Source organism: Oncorhynchus mykiss, chromosome 10 (assembly GCF_013265735.2).
Source record: "Oncorhynchus mykiss isolate Arlee chromosome 10, USDA_OmykA_1.1, whole genome shotgun sequence".
NCBI lineage: Eukaryota > Metazoa > Chordata > Actinopteri > Salmoniformes > Salmonidae > Oncorhynchus > Oncorhynchus mykiss.
This window is the reverse complement of record NC_048574.1, coordinates 24,191,371-24,204,470: the sequence shown is the minus strand read 5'-3', so window position 1 is coordinate 24,204,470 and position 13,100 is coordinate 24,191,371. Positions and strand designations below refer to the sequence as shown.

The window sequence follows — 13,100 nt, the reverse complement described above, 5'->3', positions numbered from 1 at the left end:
TTGTGGTGCAGTGGTATTATCAGTAGCCCATTGTCACGTCTGCTGATGTTAGCTGCTGATGTCAGCAAGGACGCTAGTGCCTCAGGTGACCTGCGACACAAGGCAAGAGAAAGAAAGGGAGAAGGAGGAGGAGGTCCGAACCATGGGCTGGCGATAGCTCATCAGTAGACATATTGACCGTCTGGTGCAGCAGTCACAGCCAAGTAATGGGGTTAGCAGACATCCAGGGGCCACCAATGATTGAGGGTTGCAGAGACAGATGCTTTATTGTATTGCTTGATTTGAATGAGCAGCGATATATTACTACCGCATAGCAGGCTAGTGTAGCACACATAACCAGGACACATCCCTAGCGGAGCCCTTTGAGAAGCCCCTCCAGCTGTTTTAAGAGGACTGCTTAGAGCCCGTCTTTCCCGGAAAGATTTTACTAGACCTCAAACAGAGGCTGTGATGTCGTAGTACGTCTTAAAATGTAGAACGATTTGACTGTGCCAGACGTTTGATTCTCTTTTCTTCATGCCTACTTGTTTCAGGACACTGTCATTGAACCGCTCCGTCTTTCTCTTCCCTCCGTCCTGAGGACACGCAGTCTGCTCCTCTTTGATAACTCATTCTACTTTTAAGCGTACCAGAGGTGATCTGGCCTACAATCAGCCCAATAAAGGAAGCGCTAGGAGCGGTCCGTGTAGGAGTAGCAGCTGCAAAGAAGCTAGTAAAAAGCCGAGCAGTGAAGTGGCCCCTTTTTAAAAGGTCAATACATTTTAAAGAGCAAGCCGAGGAGGTGAAACAGTGGCAGTGTCCGAAATCTTGCTTGCCTACTACTTACTTAAACTGCATACTGTCTACTAATCGTACTACAGACTATTAAACAACACATATCAGCATACTAGGCTCATCCTACTAAGAATGCGTAGTCTAACGCTCAATTACGTTGATTCCCGTCATTCGTTAATTTTGGTGCAGCTTGTCCCCTCTGCTGATTATCAGCTGTTGTCAAACACACGTCTCAAAAGACGATTCTTATCCTCAATAGTGTGCAGTGAATTCTACTAGATGATAAGCTGAAATTAGTATGACATCCTGGCATTTGAAGCATACTCAAAATTTCACACTATCATTTTTTGCATACCCAAAATGCCTACTATTTAGAACGCAAGTACGGGTATTCGGACACAGGCAGTGGCTTCACTGAGAAGCTCCTCAAGTGATTATGCTAAAGAGCTGTCATCCTAACTGGAGGCCTGTGGTATTACTTAACACAGACTACAATGTGTTTCTTCTGGAGGGCCATAAGAATAGTCTCTGATAGATACTTTATCTGGTCTTGCCTTCTGAGATCTCTCCCCGTTCCCTGTTCCTTTGGCAATAAATACGAGGGAGGCGAAGCGTTAACTCTCGTGTCCCTGACGGTTTGATATGTAGAAGTGTAGAGAAGCCTGCACTCCTTGGCACAGCGCAATGATGCAACATGAGAGGTAGTGAGAAGAGTGGTATGGAAAGTGAGAACACCTCCCTCCACTCACTCTTGTGTCTACAGTAGATAAGAAAGGGAAACGGAGTCAACATGGGTGGTCTGTTTACATATACCTCTGGAAATGCATCCAGACCCGACTTAACCATGACTGAGATGGTGTCAAACCTGTCCGAATTAGATATGTTTGATACATATATTGTTGTTATGTTACCAATATTGACACATTGACCTTGTTCATGTAATTTATGATGCGCTAGATAGTATCTGTGTATGTTGACAGGTTTCTCAACAACAAATCTAACATTGGTTGGGTACAGGCCTGCTTTGATAAACAGTGAGAAACCATGTTACCTGACAGGCTGCTTTGATTGGCAAGCAGACATCTCCATGCATTTCTAAAAGCAGCCGAGTCATCCGTATTTCTTCATCCCAGGATGTCCCAAATAGCCCTATTTTCACTATATAATTCACTACTACAGTGCCTTCAGAAATGTAAAATTGATTGAATTGAGATTTTGTGCCACTGATCTACACACAATAGCCCACAATGTCAAAGCTGATTTTTTTGTGAGAATTTTTTACAAATGAAAAATTAAAAGCTGAAATGTCTTTACTCAATAAGTATTCAACCCCTTCGTTATGGCAAGCCTAAATTAGTTCAGGAGTAAACATTTGCTTAACAAGTCACATAATACATTGCATGGACTCACTCTGTGTGCAATAGTGGTTAACATGATTATTTTTTGTCATTTCCCCCATCTCTGTACCCCACACATACAATTATCTGTAAGGTACCTCAAGTAGTGCATTTTAAGCACAAGACTAAAGATGTTTCCAATGCCTCGCAAAGAAGGACACCTATTGGTAGATGGGTAAAAATAAACAGACACAAAGATACAGGCATCCTTCCTAACTCAGTTGCCGGAGAGAAAGGAAACCGCTCAGGGATTTCACCATGAGGCCAATGGTGACTTTAAAACAGTTACAGAGTTTAATGGCTGTGATGGGAGAAATCTGAGGCTGGATCAACAACATTGTAGTACTCCACAATACTAACCTAAATGACAGAGTGAAAAGAAGGAAGTTTTACAAAATAAAAATATTCCAAAACATGCATTCTGTTTGCAATAAGGCACTAAAGTAATACTGCAAAACATGTGGGGAAGAAATTAACTTTTTGTCCTGAATACAAAGCATTATGTTTGGGGAAAATCCAACACAACACATCAGTGAGTACCACTCTTCATATTTTCAAGCATGGTGGTGGCTGCATCGTGTTATGGATATGCTCGTCATCAGCAACGCCGAGGGAGTTTTTTTAGGCTAAAAATAAATGGAATAGAGCTAAGCACAGGCAAGATCCTAGAGGAAAACCTATTTCAGTCTGCTTTCCAACAGACGCTGGAAGACAAATTTAAAAAATGAAGGTCAAATATACACTGGAGTTGCTTACCAAGAGGACTTTGAATGTTCCTGAGTGGCCTATTTAAAGTGACTTAAATCATCTTGAAAATCTCTGGCAAGACTTGGAAATGGTCTAGCAATGATCAACAACCAACTTGACAAAGCTTAAAAATAATATATATTTTTTTTAAAGGCAAATATTGAACTTTCCAGGTGTGCAAAGCTCTTACCCAAAAAAACTCAGCTGTAATCACTTCCAAAGGTGATTTTAACATGTATTGACGCAGTGGGTTTAATACTTATCTAACTAAGATAGTATGTGGACATCTGATCATTGAACATCTCAAAATCATGGGCATTAATATAGAGTTGGTCCCCCTTTAGCTGCTATTACAGCCTCCACTCTTCTGGGAATGCTTTCCACTAGATGTTGAAACATTGCTGCGGGGACTTGCTTCCATTCAGCCACAAGAGCATTAGTGAGGTCGGAAACTGAAGTTGCCGTTCCAATTCATCACAAAGGTGTTCGATGGGGTTGAGGTCAGGGCTTTGTGCAGGCCAGTCAAGTTCTTCCACACCGATCTCGCCAAACCATTTCTGTATGGACCTTGTTTTGTGCACAGGGGCATTGTCATGCTGAAACAGGAAAGTGTTGCCACAAAGTTGGAATCACAAAATCATCTAGAATGTAATTGTAAGCTGGAGCATTAAGATTTCCCTTTATTGGAACTAAGGGGCCTAGACCGAACCATGAAAAACAGCCCCAGACCATTATTTCTCATCCACCAAACTTTACAGTTGGCACTATGCATTTGGGCAGGTAGCGTTCTCCTGGCATCCGCCAAACCCAGATTCGTCCATCAGACTGCCAGATGGTGAAGCTTGATTCGACAATCCAGAGTCCAATGGCAGCGGTCTTTACACCACTCCAGCCGACACTAGGCATTGTGCATGGTGATCTTAGGCTTGTGTGCGTGCGGGTGCTCGACCATGAAAACCCATTTCATTAAGCTCCCGACGAGCAGTTATTGTGCTGACGTTGTTTCCAGAGGCAGTTTGGAACTCGGTAGTGAGTGTTGCAACCGAAGACAGATCATTTTTATACGTTATGCGCTTCAGCACTCTGCATTCCCATTCTGTGAGCTTGTGTGGCCTACCACTTCGCGGCTGATCAATTGTTGCTTATAGATGTTTCCATTTCACAATAAAAGCACTTACAGTTGACCGGGTCAGCTCTAGCAGTGCAGAAATTGAACGAACTGACTTGTTGAAAAGGTATCCCATATTGGGTGCCACGTTGAAAGTCAACAGATCTTCAGTATGGGACATTCTACTGCCAATGTTTGTTTATGGAGATTGCATGGCTGTGTTCTCGATTTTATACACCTGTCAGCAACGAGTGTGGCCGAAAGTGCTGAATCCACAAGTTTGAAGGGGTGTCCACATACTTTTGGCCATGTAGTGCATATTAGTGTTTTTTAATTTATTTTTCCTTGATAAATAAAAATCTTCCACTTTGACAAAATATTGTCTGGATAAAGAAATACTATTAAATCCAGTTTAATTCAAATTTTCAACAACAAAGCATTGGGGAAAAGTCGAGGGGTATGAATACTTTCTGAAGGCAATATGTATAGTGCCATTTGGGACTCAATCGCAGTCAGTCCCCCTGTTCCCATCTCCCCCTACACTGATACGGTGGAGCGCAGTCAAATTGTATCTCCTTTGTTTCCTAACATTTTGGATAAACACAGAGAAAACTGGTAAAACTGTACCCAAAGTCATCAAAAGACCACAACAACTAGATGTTGGTTTAATCTCCCTGGAGAGGGAGCAGAATATGGAGTTACACCACACTCTTGCAGCGATTGACAATGCATAACAAGCTTTACAGTTTCCTGCACCTCGAGGTCTGATGAAGTAAAAGTCTGGTAAAGGGAAAACAACCTTTGCTTGTGTCCCCACAACTGCACCGCATGGGGACAATGACAAAGATCTTCCATGCATTAGACTCATTTGCGATAGTACATTGTGAATTTAAATGTGTACAGGCAGCGGCAAAACTAATGGCTTGTTTATATTGATCCATCATGGATATTTATAGTTGAAAGGATACATTTAATAAACAGCAAATTCCGATTTATTGGCTGCAGAGATAGAGCAGTGCTTGTTTTATCACCTAATGATCTCTGCAAATTCATTGGAATACTCTTGATCATGAAAATATGATATTTGTCACTGAAATATAAAAACGGATGAAGATTTTCATATGCAGTGCTTTAGACTGCGAAAAATTGATATTTTCTCTCCTCTAAGGAACCAAAACATGTTTTATTTCCTAACTCAAAGGTCCAATTGGTAGTATGCATGCCCTGTAACATTGCAGTTTGTCACATCAAGGTTAGTATGATTGCTTTTGACAAAGGTTGTTTCAGCTGTTGTAATTTCATTGAGATTCCCAAAGTCATGTCATATCGATCGAAATATGCACAGCCATACCAAAATATGTGAAATGTTTTCCCCCAACGCCCCAGAATCACAAATGTCCACACTGGCCTCCAACATAATGCAGGAGTGTGTGTTTGTAGTTGTATTCTATTGATGAGCTGTCTGTGTACCACGCAAACGCTTTGGCGCTCCCCTCACGGTGTGACGTACGATGTGTTTGTGTTGTGCTTTATCATTGTGCTACCTTGATTCTCTTTGATTTCCCTCAAGCCTCATGTCTTAGTCCTTGTCGTGTACTGGTCTCTAAATGCTTGCTTATGGGTTCCATTTGTTTTCTCCCTCCCTCCCGCCCCCATTTCTCCTTTTTTTGCATGCCACCTGTTCCCTTCCTCCCTCCACCACCACCACTGCTCCTCCTCTCCTTCGCCTTCGTGTGCTCAGATACTACGCCCAGCGCTGAACACGCAGCTCACGGTTGGTTTCTCTTCCCTCTTTTTCTTCTGCCCACCACAGCATGCCCCACCACAGCATGGCACCTGATTACCAGTGCTGTTTTAATGTCTTGCTCTCCTTTGATTACTCTACTGTACTCTCTGCCACTACATGAAAAGATGACTTGCTATGGTTTCATTCGTCTGTCTCTGCTTGTTTGTCTATATGTGTTTTTCTGTCTGTTTTTACATCTATTGCTCAATCCCAAAACATCACCTAGCCCCTACACACAGATCTAAAAGAATCAGAAAGATATAGCCAATATGGTATTAGCTCCATCTTGCCCTTTGATAGGCTAGGTGGAATTTTGACAGCATTGCTGATACATATTATGTCGGCCCAATTCCCCTATAAGAGAGGAGTTAGGGGTCAATTTGGGGTTGGGCATTTGTATGACAAGCCTGCTGGTCCGTTTAGCCAGTTTGTGCTTTTAGATAACTCCTCTATGTGTTTGTAGCTTGCAATGTCAAACCTGTGTGCCATGACAACGAGAGAAGAGTTAACTGCAGCACATACAGAATGGGACCAGGCTATCGTATGACTATCCATCCTTTTTTCTGTCTGTCTTCCTGTCCTTCTGTCTGTCTTTCTGGCCATCAGTGTTAGAAACCCTTGCTTGTTCACCTTAAATCCAAAATCACCCCATTTGGGTTTCTTTAATCAAAATGCCCACTCAATCTCCATGAGGGTGCATTCTTCCTTGTTGAAGTATGCCTTAATTGTCCTCATTTTGCACCCAAAAGGAATAAATAATAACCCGCCTCAAATCATTTTTTCATTCATTTAAATTATGTCTAAATGGCTGGTTTCTTAAGGTGATACATCACAAACCTTTAGCTACCACTCAGGTACTTACACAGCGTAGTTCAGTTTGCCAGACAATTACCACTTTGTTCCCATCAACATAAGGCACAAGCAGCAAACTATTCACAGAGCTCAGATGGCAAGACATTTTTGTATTCGGCAAAAAATACACTTAATACTGGTGTTTTTTGGAAGAAAACTACCCTTATAACCCATGGAGCGCATATGAATTATACATAGGGATGTACAACCTCAAGTTCATGTATTTTTAGGCACCTGTGTTGATACATCTCTCCTGTGATTATGTAGGCTAATATGTTAATTAAACCCTTGGCCTTCATCACGTTCTATCAGCTAATCCCCATTGGCTCAGAACACGAGCTGTTGCTGCAGAGTTCTGACACCGTGCTTCTACACCTGCATTGCTTGCTGTTTGGAGTTTAGGCTGGGTTTCTATACAGCACTTTGAGATATCAGCTCATGTAAGAAGGGCTATATAAATAAATGTGATTTGATTTGAACTATAATCCCAATCCATAGAGTACTAGCAATACAAACCAATTGTCATTGCTAGCTAAAGTTAACCAAATAGGTTCAACGTTAGCTAGCAAGCCATTCATCGAACTTCAGCTAGCTAGCTAACAGCAAGCTTAAATTTGCAATGAAAACAACTTCCTGACAAAATTAGAAACGTATAATATCTGAAACTGTAGCTGGCTTCATGGCAGACTGCAACCCCTTTCATTAAATAAGACGTCCTGTGTTTAGTTTGCACAGAAATTCCACTGATTTCAAAACTCGGTCAACTTCTTCCGTGACAACAACACTGTTGATCGCCGTTTTTTCCCCATCACTGTCATCAGAAGACTACAATGTCTTCTTCTTCAAAAAAAAATATTTTTTAAACTAAATCGGTAACTTCCTCAACGTCTGATTCATTTTCAGAGTCGGAGAGAGTCAGCATGGCACAATCGTCCTCCAGAAAGTAGTCCATCACAACTGATAATATTTGCAGTTCTCCATGGCTAATGTTATATCTTTTGAAAAAACTGCAGTAGAATGGATTATTTACGTAAAACCAGCAGCTCATTTTATAGACACGATGCTACACCGCAGAACAATCTGAAACTCATAATCTCTACATGTCCAGCCCACTCATTATCTCAGTTAATCATGGTTAGCGGGAAAACCAACTAGGCTCGTAATTTAACAACTTTATTCGTATTTACAGATGGCATAAAAGTTTGTTATTAAGGCACATGAAGGTTCACTTGTTCGAGAAAGCATTTCTGCCAAACAATGCATTTAGATTTTTTTTTTATTGTTTACGTCCAAATGTCTCTCCTGTGAAGTCATGACTTGCGACATTACGCCTAGTTTCCTGAAACGGGTCGCAAATGATAGTCCCACAAAGCAGAAACCAGATTAAATGGTGTATCGCTGCAGAATGCTGGAGTAGCCATGCTGGTTAAGTGTGCCTTGAATTCTAAATAAATCCTGACAGTGTCACCAGCAAAGCACCCCCACACTATCACACCACCTCTTCCATGCTTTACGGTGGGAACCATCCGTTCCCCTACTCTGCGTCTCACAAAGACACAGTGGTTGGAACCAAAAATCGCAAGTTTGGACTCATCAGACCAAAGGACAGATTTCCACCGGTCTAATGTCCTTTGCTTGTGTTTCTTGGCCCAAGCAAGTCTCTTCTTATTGGTGTCCTTTTAGTAGTGGTTTCTTTGCAGCAGTTTGACCATGAAGGCCTGATTCACACAGTCTCCTCTGAAAAGTTGATGTTGAGATGTCTATTACTTGAACTCTGTGAAGCATTTGTTTTGGCTGCAATCTGAGGTGCAGTTTGTTAACTTCATGTTTAAAGTATCCCTATATTTCTGTTATTACGGTGCTATCACTCTGTTATTAGTACGCCTGCGCGGTAGTCTCATTGTTGATGGACCTGGCCTGAGTGCAATGGCAACCATGTACTGTGGAAATACGGTTTAGTAAACGCTGTTATACTGGAACCTTGTCGTTGTGTCATGTTAAGTTAACACAATTAACTCTAATGAACTTATCCTCTACAGCAGAGGTAATTCTGGGTCTTCATTTCCTGTGGCGGTCCTCGGGAGAGCCAGTTTCATCATAGCGCTTGATGGTTTTTGCGACTGCACTTGAAGAAACGTTCAAAGTTCTTGAAATGTAAAAAGTAGAGGGGGGGGGGGGGTGTATGGTATTGTATACACACACAATTAATCTAATTTCTTCAAATTCTTAAAATAATGGCAAGTTTGGTATGAAATGTGTTTTAATGTAAAATGTCAAGCAGATTTATTTCACTCCGACTGCTAAATCAATGTTTGTGACCTGTAAGACCCATGCATCTCTCTCTTGGTTCTGAGAATAGTATTATGGCTTTTCTTTATCGGCGAGATAGAAAATATTGATTAACCTGTGTTTTTGCAACTCTGCTCAGAAACCTGTTCAGAAAATTATTTCAGTGGTCTAAAAAAAGATTTTAGTCACAAAGACGCCAACAAAATACAAAGACGCCAACCTAACACGTTTCACACAGGTCACTGTGAAATATTAGTCTGTCGCAGAAGTATAACACAGTTGTGTTCTATCATTGCTAAATGTGTTCTTCTTGTTGTTTTGGTGCCCTTTCACAGTTTTGGAGATGTTTCTCCTCTCTAATAACAGTGTATTTTTTGCCTATAGCAACAAGCTGTTACAAAAATATTAAATATATTGCAGTGAACCAGGAAGTCAGTGAAGATTAACCAGTACATTACCACCAAAGAAAAGCAGTTCCATTTGTGTATTTATGTTACATTGTTGCATCATCCCCTTTGACAGATGTTCTTCACTCTAGCTGACACTCTATTTAGTTGCTTTGGAGAAAGATATTACAAGGCTGTGTTACTCCTTTGCAGTGTGGAGCTGAGGTGGGGTTACCTCAGGAATATGAATCGCAGAGCAGGGCCAGAAGAAGCATTGCTCTTCGGGTCAGATAGATCAAACCCTTATCAGCACGTCAGCCTCACTGTCAGACAGCACTTCTATCGCCACACACTGGTACCAAGGGTATTAATGGCATTTCCTTTACCTGACCCACGTGTATTTAATGTCATACTGTGCCAGGGGCCACCCGGACTTTTTAAAATGTATGATTTATCAATAGCGTGTCAACTTGTGTGTTTTATTGGTAACACTGTACTTGAAACCTAGTGTCATAACCATGTCATAATATGTCGTAACAGCTGACATAACTTGTCATAACCTGTCATAAAATGGTCATAACACTGTCATGACACATATTTAGACCTGACATATATTGTGTTATTTTATGGCTGGTTATGACACCTACATAGGAGTGTCAAACCTACCACACAAGGCAAAACATTCCATTACACCATAGCCTACTTCTCAACAGTATTTTTGTTGATGTAACATTTTCTGAAATTGACCATATTGAATTGTAATTGTAATTGCGCACAGATTGATGTCAGACATGCACCTACCCCAATTATCTGTTGTTGATGACTGGGATGAATGCAGTAGCAGATTTCAGGGGCAGGCCAAGACACCCTCTTTTTGACTGGTTACTGACCTAAAGGAATGACATGGATTTAAGAAACAAACGTTCAATCGAAAGGAAACTTCTTGGCAGGGATTTTTTTTTTTTAATACATGTGGGTTTTGACACTTATGTAGCTGTCATAAAAAAAACACATAAAAAACACAGGTGTAAATATATGGGTAATGGCAGTGTTATGACCATATTATGACAGGTTATGACAAGTTATGTCATCTGTTATGACATATTATGACATGGTTATAGCGCTAGATGTCAAGTAAAGTGTTACCATTTTATTTTATGATAAATTCCGTTGGCATTTTCCCTCAATTCGAAAAGTGCATCCGCTCTCTTCCTCTGTTAGAATGGAGAAGTCTGGTGACTTTTTATTCTAAGAATCCCATTCATTTGGTCTGCTGCCCCTTGTGTTTTCTCTCTCTCTTTCTCTCCCTCGCTCCCTCTGTGGATGCATTCAGGCATGGTCCCTCGTTCTCTCTGTTCATTTCCAAAGAGGATGATTGAACACACTTCACTTCATTCCGTCATTTCATCATCCCTTGTTCGGGGTGGCAAAGCCAACACATTTTGCTCCGGCTTCGGCAAACATGAGCCTAGCGTGTCCAGGCCAGTTGGTTAATGATGTGCCTTAGTTGGCCTTGGATTGCAAAAAATATAGATCTACAAGAAGCCAGCCAGCGCCGGTGTTCAGATCACTACACAGATTAAGGCAGAAGGAGGGTTGGTGGCAGGGCAATAATGTTTCACCTCATTGTCGAAGTAATGCAATTGAATTTCAAGGACCACTTGTTTTTTGGTGGGTAGTTGTGTGTGTCAATTTCATGCATGACATTTAGGAGTACATGATTTTGGTTGTTGTTCTACCTTGTTCTTCATGCTTAAATTACCTCAAGGCCAGTAAATACCTAGTCACCATTGCCCAATGTGTAGCTGAGGGCCCTGTGCTTTTCTGAATGCTACGCAGAATGAATTCCATTCATATTCCTGAAGCTCTCGCTAAGTCACCCCCAACAATAAAACTCCTGAAGAAAACTTCCTGCTATCCTAAAAAAAAATGACATTTGCATCTTGGGAACATTAAGCAACAGCTTATTTGCATCTCTCCCTCTCTCTTTCCCCCTTCTCTCTCTCTGTCTCCCCTCGTAAAGTAACCTAAGCCTCTGTTTGACATGAGCTGAGCCTCCGCTGATGCGCGCCTGTTTTACATGCCGAGAGTGCCAGTGCTAGCTAACTACCTCACGCCTCATCCTCTCTCCCCCAAAAGCTGTTGCCATGGTGATGCCCCTGCTTGTTGTGGTAGATAGAAGCCGGCGTTATTGAACATCTTGTTTCAAGAACCCCTCCACCACACACACACACACACACCTTCCAATTGGAATGTTTCTCCAAAATGTGAGGGTGAAGTAGAAGAAATGATGGACACATCCCAAAAAATAAGGGCAACTTAGAGATGACTTGCTGAGTCAGTGTTTTAGCCCGTTTCATCCCTATGAATAGCCTAGCTTAGCCCAGGTGTGTGAGGAGAGAGAGATGGGATTAGACTTGCCCCGATTTTTTGTCTTTAATGAGCGCACCACACCAGAGATTGACAGTGCAGACATGGTGACTGATTTCCCCATGCATAGAGATGAATATGACTGCAGTGCTGTTGTTGCTGTCCTCTCCACAGTAGCCCACTTTGCATAAGGGGGCTCGAAAGCACACAGAAATGTCAGAGAAAATAACAGAATGTAGAGCATTCTATAGCATGTACGGCTGGCCTATGGACTACCTTAGTCATCTTCAGTGTAACCTGTTGTAGCACTGTAAAATGTATTACATAAGCATTTCATACATCACGCTCTGCTTAGTGCTACCCTTGAGAGCCCCTGTTTGGGTTGGCGTGGGGCTACATCTCTACAGAATCTTCTGCTCTTATCAACATTGTATTTTTGGAAAGGGCATAGTCGGACGTCTGTTCCATTAGTTGATGGCGAGCTCTGCCCTCTATGTGGAGAGGTGAGCGCGCTCGAAAGGACACCCCTGCCAACGTGCCTGTGAGGGCGGCGTGTGAGAGAAGGAGGGGATAATTGAGGTAGGCCCAGGAAGCCCCTGGCAGAGCAATGGCAGAGCGGGAAGACTGCAGGATAATGGCCATTTTGCTCCCAGCTGGAACTGTGGCAGGTGAAGCGGAAGACGTTTCTTTTCCCTTTAATACGGAACAGAGTTTGCCACATTTGGATGCCATAAAAAATAAGATCTGGTCATTAAATGACGTTAACACAAGTCGTTGCGAGACATGCCGCTTCGGATTTTTTTCCCCCTGTTGTGTTTATTCTTTTGGTCTCTCGGAGTTGTCAGGGTTTTCATTGACTCTTTGATTACTGCCTCCACTGACTTTGGAAGTCATGCTTACTGGCAGGGAAAGAGGTGGGAGAGACTGTGTGTGAACACGGCATGCTTGTAAATGGCATGTATGTCTGAGAGCTGTTTCGTTTAATGTGTGTTCTGTGTGGATGTTGATAGTATATGAATGTGTGGGTTTAGTGTGAGGTGCATTTGTGTTAATGATTTTTGGTGTGTGTTTGTAGCACGTGGTGTGTCTGTGGGCCTGCCACTCCATTCCTGGAAGCCCACCTGTGGAGCTCTCTCAGGTTAGGCACATATGCTGCAGTAATTAGCCAGGAGACTTAAAAACCATTAAGGCAGACAACCAAAAGGGGACCCTCTTCCTCTCCCACTCTAACTCCTCCTCGGTTGACAGTTAAGTGGACCCCCAAGGGGCCGTCTCGGGCTTGGACTCCCTGCCGTTTGGCGTGAAGTGAGAATCAATGGTGGTGGTTGCTGGCAACAGGGCAAGCTCTGGCCCTTCAGTTGAGCCGTTTTCTTCAATTATTCATCCATTTT

General features: G+C 42.2%; 1 protein-coding gene across 6 annotated transcripts in view; it reads left to right on the top strand.

The window, feature by feature from the left end:
- The window catches only part of LOC110534869 (cell adhesion molecule 1), a 502,917-nt gene that overhangs the window by 464,597 nt on the left and 25,220 nt on the right, over nt 1-13,100 (top strand). For 4 of the 6 annotated variants that reach the window (XM_036989934.1, XM_036989932.1, XM_036989929.1 and 1 more), the window contains one exon: nt 5,768-5,800. The exons of the other annotated variants lie outside the window; for them this stretch is intronic. In XM_036989934.1, the coding sequence (XP_036845829.1) occupies nt 5,768-5,800 (33 nt within the window). The remainder of the gene's footprint in view (nt 1-5,767; nt 5,801-13,100) is intronic. 6 annotated transcript variants of the gene reach the window in all.